This window comes from Antedon bifida, chromosome 4 (genome assembly GCF_963402885.1).
Source record: "Antedon bifida chromosome 4, ecAntBifi1.1, whole genome shotgun sequence".
NCBI classification, from domain to species: domain Eukaryota; kingdom Metazoa; phylum Echinodermata; class Crinoidea; order Comatulida; family Antedonidae; genus Antedon; species Antedon bifida.
The window spans coordinates 29,242,711-29,264,082 of record NC_136229.1 but is presented as its reverse complement, the minus strand read 5'-3'; the positions used below and the strand labels follow the sequence as shown (position 1 = coordinate 29,264,082).

The 21,372-nt window shown below is 33.2% G+C and overlaps 1 protein-coding gene across 1 annotated transcript in view; it reads right to left on the bottom strand.

The window, feature by feature from the left end:
* Positions 1 to 12,354: 12,354 nt before the first annotated feature.
* The window catches only part of LOC144840234 (kappa-type opioid receptor-like), a 52,551-nt gene continuing 43,533 nt past the window's right edge, over positions 12,355 to 21,372 (bottom strand). The window contains exon 2 of the mRNA XM_078695978.1: positions 12,355 to 15,351. Within this exon, the coding sequence (XP_078552104.1) occupies positions 13,944 to 15,014 (1,071 nt within the window). The 5' untranslated portion in view covers positions 15,015 to 15,351 and the 3' untranslated portion in view covers positions 12,355 to 13,943. The remainder of the gene's footprint in view (positions 15,352 to 21,372) is intronic.

Sequence of the window (21,372 nt, the reverse complement as noted above, 5' to 3'; positions counted from 1 at the left end):
GTTAAAATTAAATTAAAATTAAATGACGGTATAGGACGGTTAAATCTCAATTAAAAAACTAATAATTAGAATAATTATAATCGGTCAAGCACATATGGTGTGCGTACTTTGGAAATGTATATAGATATAATTATCAATTCTATATATCCATATATAGGAATAAAGCCTTTGTATCAAAGGTCAAATGGTTTTAAGTGTATATAAGGGTAACTTTTTATATTGTGCGAACCATTATCAATTCATTCATTGTCTCTAAATGATTAAGATGGAAGTGATAATAAAGCCTGTTGAAGAGAAAGACTATCAAACATGTTCTGACCTATTTAGAAAGATCTTCGTACAATCACAGATACCTAGTCTGTTTATTTGCTGCATCAAGAAAAGGAAATACCAAGTGATTTTCATCGCAATATTGGCTCTAGTGTACTATTACACTCATTCTATTGCACTAGCATGCACTTCTCTATTACTTGGTTTGTGTGCGTTTTGCGTTTATATCTACTATCCTATATATTCGTATTGTCAAACACAAGAAGATGTTATGGATATTGGTAAACATTATGCCACGGATCGTTCTAAATACTTCATTGCTAAAAATCTTCAAAGTGGAAGGATTATTGGAACATTAGCTGTATTGGAAACAGAAGAAGATGGCAACATCGCCGAGTTGAAACGATTCGTGTTGGAAAAGGAGTACCGATCTAAAGGAATAGGATGCATGTTGTTGAAACATGCTCTAGCATTCTGTCGACGAGCAGGTTACAGAGAAGTACATCTTGAATGTACAGAGAGCCATCAATCAGCCTTACGTCTATACAGAAATTTTGGATTTGTAACCGTATCAATTATTAGAGAGACTACTAGATGGCCAACTACTAAATATAAATGTCGAAAAATTCTTACTAATTGTTATTAACCCTTATTTTAAAATATTACAATATATTATTATATACATTATTATTAAGATAATCTTAGTCGTGATTATATTATAAAAGGGTGTAGTTTTCAAAAAGAGGTGAAATTGATTTCATATAGACCCATTGTTTATCGAAGGTGTAAGCATCTATGTTATATGTTAATGAATTAAAATGGGCTAACAATTTGTATTATTTGTGTCGAAGCAATGTCTAATAAAGGGTATAGTTTACACATAAAAGGACTTTTTTGTCGAGCACCGATTTGAAGTTAAATCTTGTTTAGAATAACGTTTGCTCTTCAGATACACTTGTTCTTCCAGCTCTGTTTTCCTTTTCAATAGCACTTTGCAGTCTTTCATTTATTCATATAGGATTCTTATACGATGAACCTTCTTTCTTCAGCTTGGTTCCCACTAGGACGCAACGCATGGACGTCAGTACAGGGATATTATCATCATCTTATAGAGCTAAAGTAACTAGTTACGTTAAAAAATAAAAAGGGGCGAAATATGGGCTTTTTTCGAAAAATGCCCAATATATGCACTTTTCAAAACACTATTATTATGCAATGATTTTGCTATTATGCGCATACATTGCGTTAGCAATTGTATTTATTTGTTTGTTGTTTTTTTTTGGAGAGATTATTCTGATGATTGCTTTTACTTATATAGGGTGCACTATGTTATTTAGAAAAATTCTGTCGGAAATTTTCCAGTTTATATTAAAATTAAATGACTGTATAGGACGGTTAAATCTCGATTATACCAGTAATTAGCGAATGATTATAATAGGTGAAGCACATATGGTGTGCGTAGGCCTACTTCGTAAAATGTATAATTATTATAGATATAATTATTATATAAATGAATAGAGCCTTTGTATCAAAGATTAATTGGTTATAAGTGTAAATAAGGGTAACGTTTCATATTTTGTGAACCATTTGTCAATTCATTCATTCATTGTCTCTGTGACAAATAGTTTAAATCATTAAAATGGAAGTGATAATAAAGCCTGTTGAAGAGAAAGACTATCAAACATGTTCTGACCTATTTAGAAATATCTACGTGCAATCACAGATACCTAGTCTGTTTATTTGCTGCATCAAGGAAAGGAAATACCAAGTGATTTTCATCGCACTATTGACACTAGTGTACTATTGTACTCATTCTATTGCACTAGCATGCACTTCTCTATTACTTGGTTTGTGTGCGTTTTGCGTTTATATCTACTATCCTATATATTCGTATTGTCAAACACAAGATGATGTTATGGATATTGGTAAACATTATGCCACGGATCGTTCTAAATACTTCATTGCTAAAAATCTTCAAAGTGAAAGGATTATTGGAACGTTAGCTGTATTGGAAACAAAAGAAGATGGCAACATCGCCGAGTTGAAACGATTCGTGTTGGAAAAGGAGTACCGATCTAAAGGAATAGGATGCATGTTGTTGAAACATGCTCTAGCATTCTGTCGACGAGTAGGTTACAGAGAAGTACATCTTGAATGTACAGAGTGCCATCAATCAGCCTTACGTCTATACAGACAATTTGGATTTGTAACCGTACCTTTTAGAGAGCCTAGATGGCCAACTGCTATATATAAATGTCGAAAATTTCTTACAAATAATTATGAACCCTTATTTTAAAATATTACAATATATTATATACTTTATGATTACGATAGTGTTTGTCGTGATTATATTAAAAAAGGGCGTAGTTTTCAAAAAGACGGGAAACCGATTTCATATAGCCATATTGTTTATCGAAAGTGTAAGCATCTATGTTTATTAATTAAAATGGGCAATTTACAATTTGTATTTATTGTGTTATAGCCATGTCTAATAAAGGGTTAGTTTACACACAGAAGGACTTGTACCATTTTTGTCGAGCGCCGATTTGAAGTATTTGTTGTACTATAGTACAGGGATTTTTTTCAAAAAATTGCCAAAATATGCACTTTTCAAAATACTATTATTATGCAATACTTTTGCTATATATGCGCATATATTACGTTATTATCATCTTATAGACGTATAGTAACCATTTATATGAAAAAATAAAAAGTTCGAAATTTTGGCATTTTTCGAAAAAATCCCTGTACTAGGCCTATATATAGTACAAAAAATTGTCAAAATATGCACTTTTCAAAATACTAATATTATGCAATAATTTTGCTATATATGCGAATATATTACGTTATTATTATCTTATAGACCGTATCCGGATATTCACCCCCTGGACATTTACCCCCCGGAAAACTACCCCCCGGACAACCACCACCTGGACAACTACCCCCTTAGGACAACTACCCCTTTAGGACAACTACCCCCCGGACAACTACCCCCTTAGGACAACAACCCCCTTAGGACAACTACCCCCTGGACAACTACCCCCCGGACAATTACCCACTAGGAACAATTACCCCCCGGACAATTACCCCCCCCCCCGGTAATTACCCCGCGGACAACTACCTCTGACACAATACTCCCCGTAGGACAACTACCTCCTGGACCTGGACAATACTACGAGGGCAAATAATCTTTTAGGACAACTACCTCCGTAGGACAACTAACCCCTGGACAACTACCCCCCGGACAATTACCCCCAAGGAACAATTACCCCCTGAAAATTACCCCCCCCCCCCGGACAATTACCCCCTCCCCCTGGTAATTACCCCGCGGACAACTACCTCTTGACCTGGACAATACTCCGAGGGCAAATAATGTTTCAGGACAACTACCTCCGTAAGACAACTAACCCCTGGACAACTACCACCCAGACAACTATCCCTTTAGAACAACTACCCCCGGACGGACAACTACCACCCAGACCATTCAACAACCGGACAATTACCACCCCCCCCCCCCGGTAATTACCCCGCGGACAACTACCTCTGACACAATACTCCCCGTAGGACAACTACCTCCTGGACCTTGACGATACTACGAGGGCAAATAATCTTTTAGAACAACTACCTCCGTAGGACAACTAACCCCTGGACAACTACCCCCCGGACAATTACCCCCCCCCCCCCTGTCAGGTCTCTGGTCTCGGGTCTCTAGTTTCGAAACACCCGTTAAAAACAGATGATTTCATTTTTACAGAAACCGGTCCTATATATTTGTCTACTTTTGGATTGGGGGGGGGGGGGGAGTAGTTGTCATGGGGGTATTTGTCCTGGGGGTAGTTGTCCTAAGAAAGGGGGTAGTTGTCCGGGGGGTAGTTGTCCGGGGGGGGGGGGGTAGTTACCCGGGGGGTAGTTGTCCTAAGGGGGTAGTTGTCCTAAGGGGGTAGTTGTCCGGGGGGTAGTTGTCCGGGGGGTTGTTATCCTAAGGGGGTAGTTGTCCTAAGGGGGTAGTTGTCCGGGGAGTAGTTGTCCGGGGGGTAGTTGTCCTAAGGGGGTAGTTGTCCGGGTGGTAAACATCCGGGGGGTAACTGTCTAGGGGGTAGGTGTCCTAGAACCCTTATAGACGTATATTAACCATTTATATAAAAAAATAAAAAGGTCGAAAAATGCCCAAAATATGAACTTTTCAAAATACTATTATTATGCAATAATTTTGCTATATATGCGAATATATTACGTTATTATACTCTTATAGACGTATAGTAACCATTTATATCAAAAAATAAAAAGGTCGAAATTTGGGCATTTTTCGAAAAATCCCTGTACTTATAGTACAGGGTTTTTTCAGAAAATGGCCAAAATATGCTCTTTTCAAATTACTATTATTATGCAATAATGTTGCTATATGTGCGCATATATTACGTTATTATAATCTTATAGACGTATAGAAACCATTTATATCAAAAAATAAAAAGGTCGAAATTTGGGCATTTTTCGAAAAAATCCCTGTACTATAGTACAGGGATTTTTCAGAAAATGGCCAAAATATGCTCTTTTCAAATTACTATTATTATGCAATAATGTTGCTATATGTGCGCATATATTACGTTATTATAATCTTATAGACGTATAGAAACCATTTATATCAAAAAATAAAAAGGTCGAAATTTGGGCATTTTTCGAAAAAATCCCTGTACTATAGTACAGAAATGTTTTCAAAAAATGGCAAAAATATGCACTTTTTAAAATACTATTATTATGCAATAATGTTACTATATGCGCATATATTACGCTATTATAATCTTATAGACGTATAGTAACCATTTATATAAAAAAATAAAAAGTTAGAAATTTGGGAATTTTTCGAAAAAATTGCCAAAATATGCACTTTTCAAAATACTATTATTATGCAATAATTTTGCTATAAATGCGCATATATTACGTTATTATCATCTTATAGACCTATAGTAACCATTTATATAAAAAAATAAAAAGGTCGAAATTTGGGCATTTTTGGAAAAAATCCCTGTAGGCCTACTATAGTACAGGGATTTTTTTAAAAAATGGCAAAAATATGCACTTTTCAAAATACTATTATTATGCAATAATGTTGCTATATATTCGTATATATTGCGTTATCATCAACTTATAGACGTATAGTAACCATTTATATAAAAAAAAAGGTCGAAAGTACAGGGATTTTTTCAAAAATGGCCAAAATATGCACTTTTCAAAATACTATTATTATGCAATAATTTTGCTATGTGCGAATATATTACGTTATTATCATCTTATAGTAACTATTGATATCAAAAAATAAAAAGTTCGAAATTTTGGAATTTTTCGAAAAAATCCCTGTACTATGTGAGGCCTACAGGATTTTTTTCAAAAAATTCCCAAAATTATACACTTTTCAAAATACTATTATTATGCAGTAATTTTGCTATATATGCGCATATATTACGTTATTATCATCTTATAGACGTATAGCAACCACTTATATAAAAAAATAAAAAGTTCGAAATTAGGTAATTTTTCGAAAAAATCCCTGTACTATAATGATACAGGGATTTTTTTTTTAAATGCCCAAAATATACACTTTTCAAAATACTATTATTATGCAATAAATTTATGACAAAAGAAAAAAGAAAAATGTCTCTATAGGCCTACTAAAAAAATTCGGGCTATGATAGAAACCAATTTTGTCAACAAATAAAAGTGTCGATACATTTTGCCCATTTGCACAATATAACAAGGTATTTCAAAATATGTGTTTAGCGCAGCAGACGTATTTTTTTTTATTTCGCGCATGCCATATTATATTCGCAAACCACATTATGTAATATTATCCACATCCGGGCAAAAATATAGCAAGCTCTAGTAAAAAAAAAGACAAAACTAAAACTGCTGACTGGCATCAGTTTATAACAAATGGAATGTTTTAAGCAACATCAATGGGATAAATAAGCATTTGAGAAGGAATTAAAATTAGAAACTTATCTTTCTATGAAGAAAGGTTGTTTGTATAGGCCTATCTTTTTTCAGAAAATCCTATAACGTGGGATATTATTTCAAATCAATAATTGCATTTCTACATTGTTTTTATTTATAACATCACTCTGTCCTTTCTTCCAAAATGGAAACGATTAATATAACGCGAACTATTTGTATGGTAGAATTTGGCGACGACTGTGTTATTTAGGGCTAGCTGTAAATCGAACGACGAAGATGTAGGCCATTTTGGCGGGCATTAGCTGCTGTGTCGTCAACCATTATTAAGGCTTTATATGAAATCAATCGAGACATTCAATTCTAATACTTTTTGTTGTTACATTATCAAATGCATCATCGAATTACCAGTAAACACAGCTGTCTACGTGATTTCGCTAGTATTATTATTTAACATGATCAATGATGTTTTCCCGACGTCGGAATTTCCATACAAGAGAAAAACTAATCTAATAGTGAAAACAGTTGATTTGTATTCAAAATGCCTTTGAACTGTAAATAGAAAATAACTATTAAACATGATGTTGTAAGTTGTAACGCTAGTCACGTGATTTTTAAAGCTATAGCGTATTCGTAACTGAGAATTATTTTTTGTTTGTTATATGCACATAAGTAAAGCTTGGTTCGCAACTAGGACGAAACGCAACGCCCAATCAAAAAAGATGAATTATTCAAACTGTTACGCTTGTCATTGGTCATCTCGCTTCCGTTGCGTCTACATCCTTGTGTTGCCTCTCTAGCGGGAACCAAAAATCGGCCTGCAATAATCTTGGTTCCGACTCAAACGTAGGCGCAAACGACCAATCACAAGCGACAGTTTGGGTATCCATCGCCTCGTGGTTGGTCAAATTATTTATCAAGCTTGAGAGATGTTACGGTTAATTATGCACGTAAGCTCTACATAATCAGAGTTTACCATAAATTGAATACAGTCAGTCAAATTTATGCTGTCCATTGTAGTCTCATTTTTCTTGTAATTGCTTATATTCTCTGTTGATGTAATCTATTATTATATTCATTAACTTTTAATGTATTATTTATTCGAGGTTACATTTTACTGTCTCTAGAATTTCAGATGATGTTGGCTTACTTAAAGATGTATTGTCCCCCAAAAACATGAAAAAATAAAGATTAATAAAAATCAGATTTTGATTAGGAAATTTTACAGTTTTAATAAGGTTATTCACTTCTGTAGAAAAAAAATCATCAAAAATAATTATTTCACTTATAAAAAGACAAAAGAAATGGTTAATTTCAACCAAAAACCATTGTCTTCCAGACAATTTAGGTATATTTTGCTTTAAATTACATTTTGTTGGTGTAAAATGGTTTTTTTTTGGATCAAGTTTTTGGTCAAAGTGAATAACTATTATGTGATATTAAAATGGCATATTCAACAACAACAATTTAAAAAATTATTTTTTAGGGGGACAATATATCTTTAAGAAAATATAAGGACAACGTATATGATTAAAACTGAATGATGATGATGATTTAAAAACAATAAACGTAAAGTGCCTGTTTGTAACAATACAAGATGCCCTTTCACAGTCTCAATTTATACAGGTGACAACTGATATTAATAAATAACATTAATAATTAAAGAACATATCACAATTTCATTGAAAGCACAAAACATTTATTAAACAAAATATCTTCACCTTTAGTATATGACAAATAAATACATAAAGTCAAAACCTGTTGATGAATCATAATGGTATGGATCTTATGGAAGATACGATAAACGATATTCAGTTTAGAGATGATATACATTGCACAATTTACTTTAAATAGTCTGCACTTTCGCACCTACTCCGTATTTCAATCGCTGATTGCCCTGGTCTGAACAGAGTTCCAAAGATCATTTCAGTAGGTGCAAAATTGCAGTAGCGCTGAAATCTCATAGGTTTTGAATAATGTGAGAACATTATCCATGCGGCTGAGATCAAAGCACTGTTAGGCCTATGTCTCACATTGCAAACCACGATAACATAACAGTATCAATCATTATACAACAGTTTTAAACATACCCCTCCTCTATTAAAACTATTCCATTCAGTTCCTTTAAAGTGTTTTGGTATGGGCCTACACAAACTCGAGCTTCGGGCCGGCAGTTATATAGGCCTAAAGTTGTCTCCAACCAGGCCAGCCATTTCTCACGACGGAGGCTAGCATGTGAACACATTAGTGTAATTATAATATAATATTATGTTACAGATGAACCGTATAAACACAAGCTACACGATTCCATAAGAGTACAGTAATCGGAAAATAATTCTACATTCCGTTAGTAAATAAACTTCCTTGTTGTTGTTACGTGTATTTAATGTAAATGGCGCCGCTTACGTCAAGAATTTTTTAGGCCTACATTCTTGTTTATCGTTTCCAGCTCATTGTGTTGTATCATTGTATGAACTTGTTTGTTGTATTAGAGTCGGGATTGTGTTTATTAATATCTTTGTAGTTTCAATTTTACTCCTGGGAAATGCTTACTCATTGTTAGCCTTATTTAACACCGGTGTATTTAGGCATAACACGTCAACTACAGTAGGCCTACATGATGCTGCATTTCTATTTTCTATTCAAACATGGAGAAAATAAGAATAATCTATCATAAAAATCAAATGATATTTTGTCCTGTAAATTGTTGAGATACGAAGTTTTGAATAATAACAATGATTTATACTTTATATAATAAACAACATATCAGGTTAGGAAGTTAATAAAAAATCTAGAAATTAACAAGACTTTTAACCCACAATCTACAACAAATTAAATTGTATTATGTGAGATGGAAAACACCTTTAAACGCAAACACTAATGGAAGTGCTAGTACATTGCAAGCATTCGTGCCATCTATTCTCATTACGTAGATTTTTGATTGATGTTTTAACGACACTTACATAGCCATAGGAAGTTTTTTTTTTTTATCGATACCCTGCATTTTTTCTTATTAACGCTTCCGTTTGAAACCATGGTCGTTACGGGTATACAGTATAGATAAAATTGTCAAGGCAAAGCTGAAAAAAATATATATTTATAGGCCTATATTAATCTATATTAGACAGCGTAGCCTTGTATTTCATATTTATCATCTAAAAACCGTGAATAAGATGACTGCCTTGGACCATTATTTTTGTTTTATCATACTAAAGAAACGTCTGAACCGGAAAATAAGACCAGACTAAACACATTCGACCATTTTTTTTCCAAATATGTTAAAATTGCATTTCTTAAATGGAACTCAAAGCAAAATACAACTAGACAACCTTTAACAAAAATGTCAGATAGAATTTGACTCAACAACAACGAGTCACCTTTGTACCAACCGACGAAGCAAGGACGAATTCATTTTTTATAAAACCTGACAATTATGTAAACATAATTTTGTTTTTATATTGTAACTACCGCGATATAGTCTGTACATGAGAAAGCCCAATGACAATGTAAAAGCCCATACGTCACAGTGGATGGAGTTTTACTAATATTTAATGACTTACAATCGTAACGTAACTGTTTGTAAACAACAATTTGAAGGAGCATATTGATTGTTCCGTCTAAATATTTTTTCCTTAGATTTACATAAAAGAGAGTAAATTCTGGTGAATTTACGAAAAACTGGGATTATTTCAGACGTTCGTTCTTCTTCACTGCTTTCGAAAAATAGGGTTATTATCAATGTTGTTGTTGATGATAATAATGATGATGGTGTTGTTGATGATGGTGAATTTGTTGTTGTTGAAGATGACGACGACGATGATGACGACATTGATAATAGTGATGGTGGTGATGATGACGATTGTGATGATGGTGGTGGTGTTGTTGATGGTGACATTGATGTTGTTGATGATGACGACAATGATGACGACATTGATAATAGTGATGGTGATGATGGTGATGATGACGATGATCTTGCAAACTTGAATGGTTCAATACTTTTTTTACTGAATATAATATGATGACAGAGAACGTGGAAATAACTATGTTTGATAATGATGATGATAATTATGATAATGACGAAGGTGATGATGTACAGTAGATGATGATAATGACGAAGGTGATGATGTACAGTAGATGATAATAATGACGAAGGTGATGATGTACAGTAGATGATGATAATGACGAAGGTGATGATGTACAGTAGATGATGATAATGACGAAGGTGAGGATGTACAGTAGATGATGATAATGACGAAGGTGATGATGTACAGTAGATGATAATAATGACGAAGGTGATGATGTACAGTAGATGATGATAATGACGAAGGTGATGATGTACAGTAGATGATGATAATGACGAAGGTGAGGATGTACAGTAGATGATGATAATGACGAAGGTGATGATGCAGTAGATGATAATAATGACGAAGGTGATGATGTACAGTAGATGATGATAATGACGAAGGTGATGATGTACAGTAGATGATGATAATGACGAAGGTGATGATGTACAGTAGATGATGATAATGACGAAGGTGATGATGCAGTAGATGATGATAATGACGAAGGTGATGATGTACAGTAGATGATGATAATGACGAAGGTGATGATGTACAGTAGATGATAATAATGACGAAGGTGATGATGTACAGTAGATGATGATAATGACGAAGGTGATGATGTACAGTAGATGATGATAATGACGAAGGTGAGGATGTACAGTAGATGATGATAATGACGAAGGTGATGATGCAGTAGATGATAATAATGACGAAGGTGATGATGTACAGTGAATGATGATAATGACGAAGGTGATGATGCAGTAGATGATAATAATGACGAAGGTGATGATGTACAGTGGATGATGATAATGACGATGGTAACGATGTACAGTAGATGATGATAATGACGATGGCAATGATGTTGGTGTTGATGATGATGATGATAATGATGATGTTGAGGGTGATATCGTCAATGACGATGATGATGATAGTGTTGATGATAATGACGATGGTGATGATTGTGTTGACGATGATGACGATGATAATAATGATGATAATGATGATAATGACGATGACGATGATGATGGTGATTGTGTTGATGATAATGATCTTTGAAAACTGAATTGTTCTTTCAATGTTTACTTAATATATGATGGCAGGGAACGTGAAATTTACTATTTTGTTTATGATGATGATAATTATGATGACGACGATAGTGATGATGATGTACAGTAGATGATGATGATGGTGTTTGTTGTTCATGATGATGATAAAGATGATGATGATGTTGATGATGATAATGATGATGATGATGATGATGATGACGATGGTGATTATGTACAGTAGATAATGATGAGCATGGTGTTGATAATAATGACGATGATGATTGTTAATGAAGATGATAATGATGATGACGATGATTATGATATTTGAGAATTAAATTATTATTTCAATTTTTTTAATGAATATATGGTGGCACGGAACGTGGAATTAACTATTTTTTATAATGATTATGATAATTATGACGATGGCGTTGATGGTAGCGTTGATGATAACGACGAGGACGACGATGATATTGATAATGATGATGACGATGATGGTGATGATGATGGTGATGATAATGATGATAATGACGATAGTGATTATGTACAGTAGATAATGATGAGCATGGTGTTGATAATAATGACGATGATGATTGTTAATAAAGATGATAATGATAATGATGACGATGATTATGATATTTGAAAAATGAATTATTTTTTCAATTTTGTTAATGAATATATGGTGGCAGGGAACGTGGAGTTAACTATTTTTTATGATGATTATGATAATTATGACGATGGCGTTGATGGTAGCGTTGATGATAACGACGAGGACGACGATGATATTGATAATGATGATGATAATGGCGATGGTGATGATAATGATGATGATGATAATGTTAAAAATGATAGTGTTGATGATGACGATGGCAATGGTTCTTTCAATATTTTAGTGAATATCATGCCAGATAATGCTAAATTAACTATATTTGATGATGATGACAATGAGGATGATATTATAAGATGATGACGACGATGACGATTAGGAAGATGATGATGATGATGATGATAATTATGATTATGAACGATGATGATTATTATTATTATGACGATGTTGATGGTGATATTGTTGATGGTAATGATGATGATGATCATAATAATAATTATGATGATGAACGATGATGACTATTATTATGACGATGTTGATAATATAATATAAATATAATTATAATAATAGTGATGGTGATATTGTTGATGGTGATGATGATGATGATGATGGTGTTGATGACGATGATGATGATTTATGTAATGTAATGTTTTGGGTAAATACAAAATACCTACACAAAGGATTAAATACAAACGATAGGAAAAGTAATAATAATAAAAACACCGATAACATTCAATTACCCTTAGGCATAGATCATACAGATACGTAAATTGAATTGCACATGTAGTATAATTCAAACAATTAAAATTGAAAATTGATTAACCTTATTATCATTATATATAAAACATGTAGGCCTATTATAAAGTAAGATTAATGTTATTCAAATAAGACAATTTATGAAAGAAGAATAACATGCTGTATTGTATTATGCTCTCTAGTGGTTGCTGTTGGCGACGATTGTTGATATACAATGCACATCAGGGATGTAAAATAAATCAGAAATTCTTTGAAAGTAGTTTTATGTTATTATTGTTGTTATTAATACAATTGTTATCCCTCAGAAATACACATCCAATGGCGCTGTACAACAAAATAATAGGAAAAGAAATACTCAAGCGTTTTGGATAAAAGATAATTTTTAAGATGCGACGGGAAACTCTCAATTCCTCACTTTGTTCGGCAAGCGATTCTAAAGTTTCGGACCAGCGACACTGAACGATCTGTCTGATAAAGGAAAGATGAAAGCAAACAAATCAAATGTTTTAATTAATGGCACTCACGTTGTCTAAACGATTGTTTCTAGATATCGGGTGCCAGGTGCACAATGAAGACAATTTAAAACTGTAGCATAACAAGTTTTTTCAAGATAAGATAATGTTGCGTCATGTCAATTGTATGCTGTTGTGATGGCGCTAGTTACAATCCATTATGCTCTATCCGTCGTCCACTGTGATTACAGGGTTGAGTCTGGTATACTGTATGCAAGAATAGTATTGACCGGTTCTCTAAATCAAATTCAGACGATATTTACTGTTTCTGATTTTGCATCTGTATAGTGAGTGTAATACTGCATACATCATAAACACGTGGTGTTGTGGGCAACAGCTTTATTTATTTGTAATCCAGTCATACTCAGTTTTCATATGTAGGCCTAGATATATGTTTGTACATGTGCTAACACAATGTTAACATAAAACTATACCTAAAACCACAATTAACATAGAGTTGTGTCTGATTTATATGCAGTAAAAATATATAAGGATAACAACTGTGTCATTGTTCATAATCTGTTAACTTATCGCTAAACGTAGAAGATATATGTACATTAGTTTTTGTAAGCTTGTTCATGACTTGGTATTGTGTGAAGGAAACGCGTTCCTATATAATGTTAACGCGATAGCTGTAATACATTGTAATATAGTGCAAAGGTGTGCGATAATTGCAGTACAGTCTCATGGATTGTTTAAAATGTGGAGAAAACGCGTTAGTACTTGACGTTAACTCGTTTTAAGCATGTCAACATACTGTCTCATATCCAGGTTCTTTATCTGTTTTTTTACAGTTAACCGACGAGCCATGGAAACTATCCGTTTCAATGTTCAGAAGCTGTCGAAGTTTGTATGGAAGACAGCCTTTTACTCCATTTCTTAACTGCTCATTTACAAACATGTATATTATCGGATTAGCACACGAGTTGGCGTACGCCATCAGGACAAAACCCTGGTATGTAGCTGAGTAAAGATATTCTTCCTCTACCAGATCGAGTATGTAAGCGAAATGCAACACCTGATCAGGAGTCCAGCATATAATAAAAATAACAACGACTATAATGACCATCCGTATCATTTTTCGTCTAGCTCTCATCAGCGAAACTCCAGGGTTTCTAGATGACGTGTTACGTCTCATCAGATTGTCGGCTTGGTTTTTTAAATTATAGATGATCTTCAAATTTACAACCACCATAATACACACGGGTAAAAAATACTGTAACATGAACAAACATACACCAATAAAAATTCGGAACACTTCGTTAGGCCACTTGATTTGGCATTTACAGTCTATAACATCGGTAATGTATATACTGTATGTATAAAATACGAAGGAGAATAAACATACGGCCAGTACTATGTATTTCAATCTGGTTAATTTAAATATATATTTATATTTTGTTGGATGGATTACTGCAACATATCGATCAACAGTTAAAACAGTTAAAAGCAATACGGAAGCAAAAACAGATACCCACAGCAGTAAGGATGAAAAGATTACCTTGCAATATAAATTTCCCATTGTCGTATTTTCAACGTAATCTTTACGCGGGATCGGTATCATAGCAACTGATGAAATGAGATCGGCTGCTGCAAGGCAGACGATAAAATACGACGCAGAGTTACGTATTAGGTGCTTCTTTAGGTATACTGCTACTACAATACCATTACCAGAGATGCCAAGAACGGCAAAGATCAGTCGGCATGTTGTCTCCCAATCCCAAAAGTTTTTCTTAATCTCATCTGATCGAGGTATACATGGGTCAGAATCAGGTGTAGTGAGATTCAAATAATCTGTCATAGAATATGTAACAGCCATAATAATTACTTTTTAGCTATACTATACGTCTGTTGTGCAGGTCCGTCTTCGTAATTAGGTAAGCTTCCTTCATACGGCATACGAACGTTTTGATTGATTGGTTTCACGTCAATCTGTTATATACACTACCTCATAAAAGATATAATGAACATAATCCTTGTAAGTTTTCTTTGGCTGGATACATCGTCGGATATGTATGCAGAGAAGAACACGAGTGATTTACTCCGTTTCAAAATACTCTATACTCACAACGATTTCCGGATTGAATAGCATGAAAGAAGCGGCGACTGGATCAACTAGATGTAGCTCACTCGTCACCATTGGCACAGGATTTGTTCTGCAATTCAAAAGAAAACAGAAATAAATCATATCAAAATGACTACATATTTTCCTGTCCAATGGTTTAATAATAATCTATGGTAATGGACGTTTAGCGAACCATGTAATTAGGATCACGTATCTGGTATTGTAGCATATATAGCACACGTTGTTGAAAAATTATGACTACGTAAGTCTCATTTGAGCCAACCTAATTAACATATGGGCGTGCACGTACCTGTCTCACCAGGAATCATACAAATATACGAAGGATGTAAAGTACAACATATTAATACATTGCATTAATGTATTGTATTATTATTTATTTATTTTAATTATTTATCAGGTAATATGCCCGCGTGTAACATCTTAAACAGGGTAAAGATTTTGAATATGAAATCGTATAGAGTAACATCACAGACTCTAGAAACACTAATTCTGCTGACAAGCCTAACCGGGAGTCCAACGCTCTGTCTACACTATCAAACGTTATGTGCAAAAAATATGCCCGTATATAGACACGATGACTTACCATATTTGGGCACATCACACCTTTTTTTGTCAAACTAGTTTGTAGACAGAGCTTCATTACAAAGATTGTAAACGTGCGGGATCGGTATCATAGCAACTGATGAAATGAGATCGGCTGCTGCAAGGCAGACGATAAAATAAGACGCAGAGTTACGTATTAGGTGCTTCTTTAGGTATACTGCTACCACAATACCATTACCAGAGATGCCAAGAACGGCAAAGATCAATCGGCATGTTTTAATAATAAAACCTATTGCAGATGTTTATAAAATGTTAACAAATAAATGAACCCAACAGAACTCATCCGTAGCAGAGAAGTACTTAGCTTAGTTAAATAATATTTTGGACCTGAGGTTATCGTCTGTCATGACGGAATTTGGCCATATTATATAAACGTGAACTTTAAATTATTAAATACAGATAATAAATAAATTATCAAGTTAACTTATGACGATCCAGGCAGCAATAAGCGTACATGTCTCCATGGAACAATTAGTATAACAACCTGTTTATAATATTCAAATTAACTTTGTATTATTTCTGGCTAATTGGGCTATTGCTAATTGGAGAATCTATCAAATATCTGATGGATGTCTAAAGAAAAAAAGATGTAGCATTTTTTAAGAAAAAAAACTAATATTTTCTGTAAATTGACAATTGGATGGTTATGGAATAATATATATTGTTATAATAGTATTTTGATGAGCTTAAATATAGGAAAGGAGTACATTAGCAAGATGTAGCAATTTCAAGACTCTCTTAATTAATATGTGATTGTTGAAGATTATTGTACTATTATTAAAACGGTAATTAAAACTGGTTTTGAATAAACAAAGAAAACATGCATAAAACATTAGTCAAAAGAAAGTAATTTTAAGTGATGATATTGAATTTATTGACACGTATACGTTATGTACTTGTAGTCATAAAATGAGATTAGTATACTTTTAGTGTCTATTATTATTTGTGTTGCAAAGTATAATATTGAAACGAGTGATAATGACTTCTGGTCAACAAGAAAATAAAAAAAATACAAACAAAATACAAATCACTTCAACGTGGTTCAAATCATTGTCTTCAAGAGTGTGAAACTAAACAAGAACAAGGCCAACAGCCATAAGTCGCGTGCTCTCAGAAAAAAATGAACTTTCAAAAAGTAATGTACTTTAAAACTTTTCTGTACATCAAAACAGTTCAAAAAGTACAGAAAAGCGATAAAACGCATAGTGATACCGGACCGACAGACAGACCGACCGACCGGTGAACTATTGAGTCGCGTCCACGCGACTGAAAACAGACAAAGAGCTAGCTCAATATTAATAATGGTTATTCGGTCACCAATGATTAATAGGAGTGAGAATTTAGCCCAAACATATTTTGCACTCACTCCATAGTACTGTACAATATAAGTAAAATAAAACCTTATATACAAGAAAATTAAACAATTGTAACACAAATAAAACTATACATAAAACAACAAATTGAGCAGCCTTTTAAAAATATCGAAATTGGTATTTGCTCTCATAGTATAAGGAAGAAAACAACCTACAGAATTATGAAAAGTATTGCCTTTCGAATTCATACCCGGACATCTTTCACTAGTTTTAATATACTCATTGAAAGAACGTGGACAGTAACCCTTCAACACCTTAAATCCTACTAAGAGTTTATGTAATTTAAACAAGTTTTCAATAGATAATATTTCCAGAACTTGTGATGTGTCTCAAGAACCTTTCCAAATATTATTTTCCTTGTTACTTACCTTTATATACTTATATTACCTTTGTTTACTTTCCATTCTATTATTACGAGAATTTTGGAAGGTTTTAGTAAGGTGACAAACTACGAGAATATATACTTACGAGAATCAGATAACAGTGCAACCCACATACTGCCGGAATAATTACAATTTGTAGTGATTTATCACGTTCATATGCATTCCTTCCTTCTTAGGTTATTGATAATAGGCCCTTAGTACTTTCTTGATCTAGATTACTAAAGATAAGTTCCGCTTATATTTCAGATACAGGCCTATTTATCTACAAGTAAATGCTTTATAGACATAAAAAAACAATAATGAGGAAGATAATTTACAGACTAGGTCTACTTGGCGAATGTTGCCGTGTTAAATTGTTATTAATATTGCACGTAGACATTTGAAAGAAAATGATACCTTATGATTTACGATATTAGAGAGCTTTCGATTTTGAGATGACTTAGGAACTAGGACTTAATGTGGAGGTAATATTTGAATACTTAGTTTAAAAGTACTGAGTTAGACTTGCTCAAAGTCTGAATTTATTTCTTTTTTTTATATGTTAATCCACCAGATTTTGAACGTAAGAAACGGCATGTGTGCCAAAATATTTAGGCCTATCTTACCAATATTAATTTGAAATACAGCCTAGAACTTCAATAATTCGCGGACTCAATTATAATTATGTACAGGGGACGAACTTGGCGTAATGGATAGTTTATATAAATTCTAGGCCGACAAAAAAAAAATTGAACCTCCCATAAGCGGAAACATTCGGTTCCAGAAGTGACGTCATGTACGCCTATGGGAGATGCTCACGTGTCAAGAGAGTTTCGGTCGATAGAGGGCCAGAATTGTTGGTCAAAGAGAACAAACGGGGTTGGGGGGTTAAAGTTTCTGCTTAGCAACGGAATCCTCACAAGAAGGTAGGCCTGTTAAACAATGATCAACGAAATAGAAACAAAAATTACTGCCAACGCGAGGGAACAACAATGGAAGGAGTAATATATTATTCCAAATGAATCATAAACAATAATTGTAAAACGTAATGTGAAAAGTAGTTGAACAACATAATGCAGTTTGGATATTTCTGTATATAATTATGTATAGATTATATATATATTATATATATATTCAATAATGTTAATTGAAATCACTGAAGACACATTACGGAGGCGTCATTGTACTAAAAGTAATTATTTCATAATATTATGTTTGATAATTCTGAACAATACTCGAAAATTGGGAAAATGATACGTAATAGTGCATTGTATCGAATGTCATCATACATCAGATTGCTTATCCGTCGTGTAAATGTGATAAAGAAATCACATATCAGTCTCATCAGTAATACGCTTCTCATACAATGAATGAATATCAATAAGCGATTTGGGAGAAATTCTAGGCTTATAAACATTACATCATGATTGTATTTAGCATAGGGTCAATTCAGGAGAGGCCTAAGTAACCTGGTAAGTTGGCTCCATAGACCAGTTATTGCTACATTTGGTAGGTCACTACCTTACCCGGATAAATAAAAAAGTCTAAACAGGCACTTAGATATTATAGTAAAATATGATTAAAAGCAGGATTTTTTTATTTTTTTATTAATGTCTCTTTTTAAAACTGACCACACAGAAACAACGTTGAGATAAATATGGTAAAGAAAAGTAATCGAAAGCGAGTAAACGCCAAACATCACTTGAAATGTAATGGTTTGATTATAAGATAGCATTGTATCTATTTGTACCCTCAAGGTATTTAGATAGAAGAAAATTTTTTTTTCGGTCTAAAACATTAACATCTTTATGTTCAGTTCCCGTCTTGGTGAAAATATTTTATGTGAAATAATAATTTATACTTCACAAATCTCATTAAAGAACCATGAAAAAAACACTTTCAGATATGACTATATATGCACTACTAGAATTCCATATTCTACATGATAAGTAACATTAGGAGCTAGTTTGCTATATAAAAAATATCTTATCATAAATTGGCTCGCCGTATTAATATACATAAACACAAATACTTCGTCGTTGAACACAAGTAAAAAAGCAATATACATTTTTGGAAAAGGTATTTGATTATAAAAAAAATAATAAACGAAACTGTGCATTTGAATTGCATACGTTGTTGAAAATTAAAACTCGTAAAAGAATGAAGTATACATTAAGAGAAAAATTGAGATTGAAACCATAATTTAATTAGTAAAATATATTCATATATCTAGTTTCAAATACAAATAGATATAGTAACAGAGAAACCGAAAGCAATACCGTTACCGTATAGTTGGTTATAAAGAAAGCAAATAATTGTTATTGTTATAGGTTTAGAACTTATTAAAAGTAATACAAAAAATTATTCTGTTTGATGTCTAGCGCAAGGTATAATTGAAACATAAATTATGTTCAAATAACTGTAAATACATATAATTGCAAATAGTGCCACATAGAAATGAGCCGAATTAATGTTTTACAAAAACAATGAAACAATGGAGTTGCAACAGCCGCTAGGAGTAAAAAGAGAAACATTATAAAGAATCGTCTTGTAGTTTTGACGTACGGCCAAGAATTAGTAAAATAATAAGTGGTCTAGAATTGGGATGTCCAATTTGCCTCTAATCCGTAATCCGTGACCACATACCTATAGTTGTGGTTGAAATGTGGAAAAGATATGTATTTTAGTTTTGACGTTATCTTACTAGCAGAGAAATTATAAAAAAGGTAGGGGCCTATTAATTTATCATGTCACAGACTCTTAAATGAATAGTGGACATAGCTGTTGCTAATCGAATTATACGCTAGAGTTTATTGTACATAAAAACTGAATTACGTAATAAAAAGAATACGAAGTGATTAAGTGATACGATAAAAACATAATTTAACAGAGATCGTATATCTTAATTACGTTTTCTATTATTGTTCACACTTGTTTTTAAGCCTCTACTTAAGGTTTTTTCACACCTTTTCCGGCACGGTTCCGGTCCGGCCCCGGAAAATTCAATCGAACGTCAATGTTTCGTTTTCACGCGACTACGCGCATATCGATTGGCGCATAGCCACGTGGAGCGTCGTGAAAACGAAACATTGATGTTCGATTCGCCGTACCGGAACCGTGCCTGAACAGGTGTGAAAGATCATTTAATTGAGTTTTAATTTATGTTATTTTGTGATCAGATTTTAATTTTTAAAATATTTAAAGCAAAAATTAGTTTCAAACTAAATTTGATACGCCTAATCTAGTTCTTTTAGCAAATACATCCCATTTTTTTGGTCAAACTAGTTTGATAGTGTAGACAGAGCATTACGTCTGTGTCGACGTACTTTAATGTAAACCTTAATTATGTTTGTACTATCTATAGAATTCTAACCCAAGGATAGTGTTATCTATTAATCGACGATATAATTATGATATCTATTAACCAATGTCAGAGGCCTACTTTTCTTTTATGTACAGGCCTACTCTACCAAGGCAATCATTTACTAAACGCCTTTAATGTTTCTTTTCAACAGGTCATCAGAGTTAATAGTGTGCTTATCATCCAATCAAATGAATGTTTGAGTTAATTAAGCTTTGGTGATAGTATACTTACTTTAATAGCTTGAACATTTAATATCTTAATAGTATATAGATAAAACTGCAGCGTACATAGTTCTTAAATAGCTGCATTTAACCTATCTTATATAACCGTGGTTAAGGCAACGAAAACCCTCTGTTAAATAGGCCTACTGTTAGTACATCGTACATGTT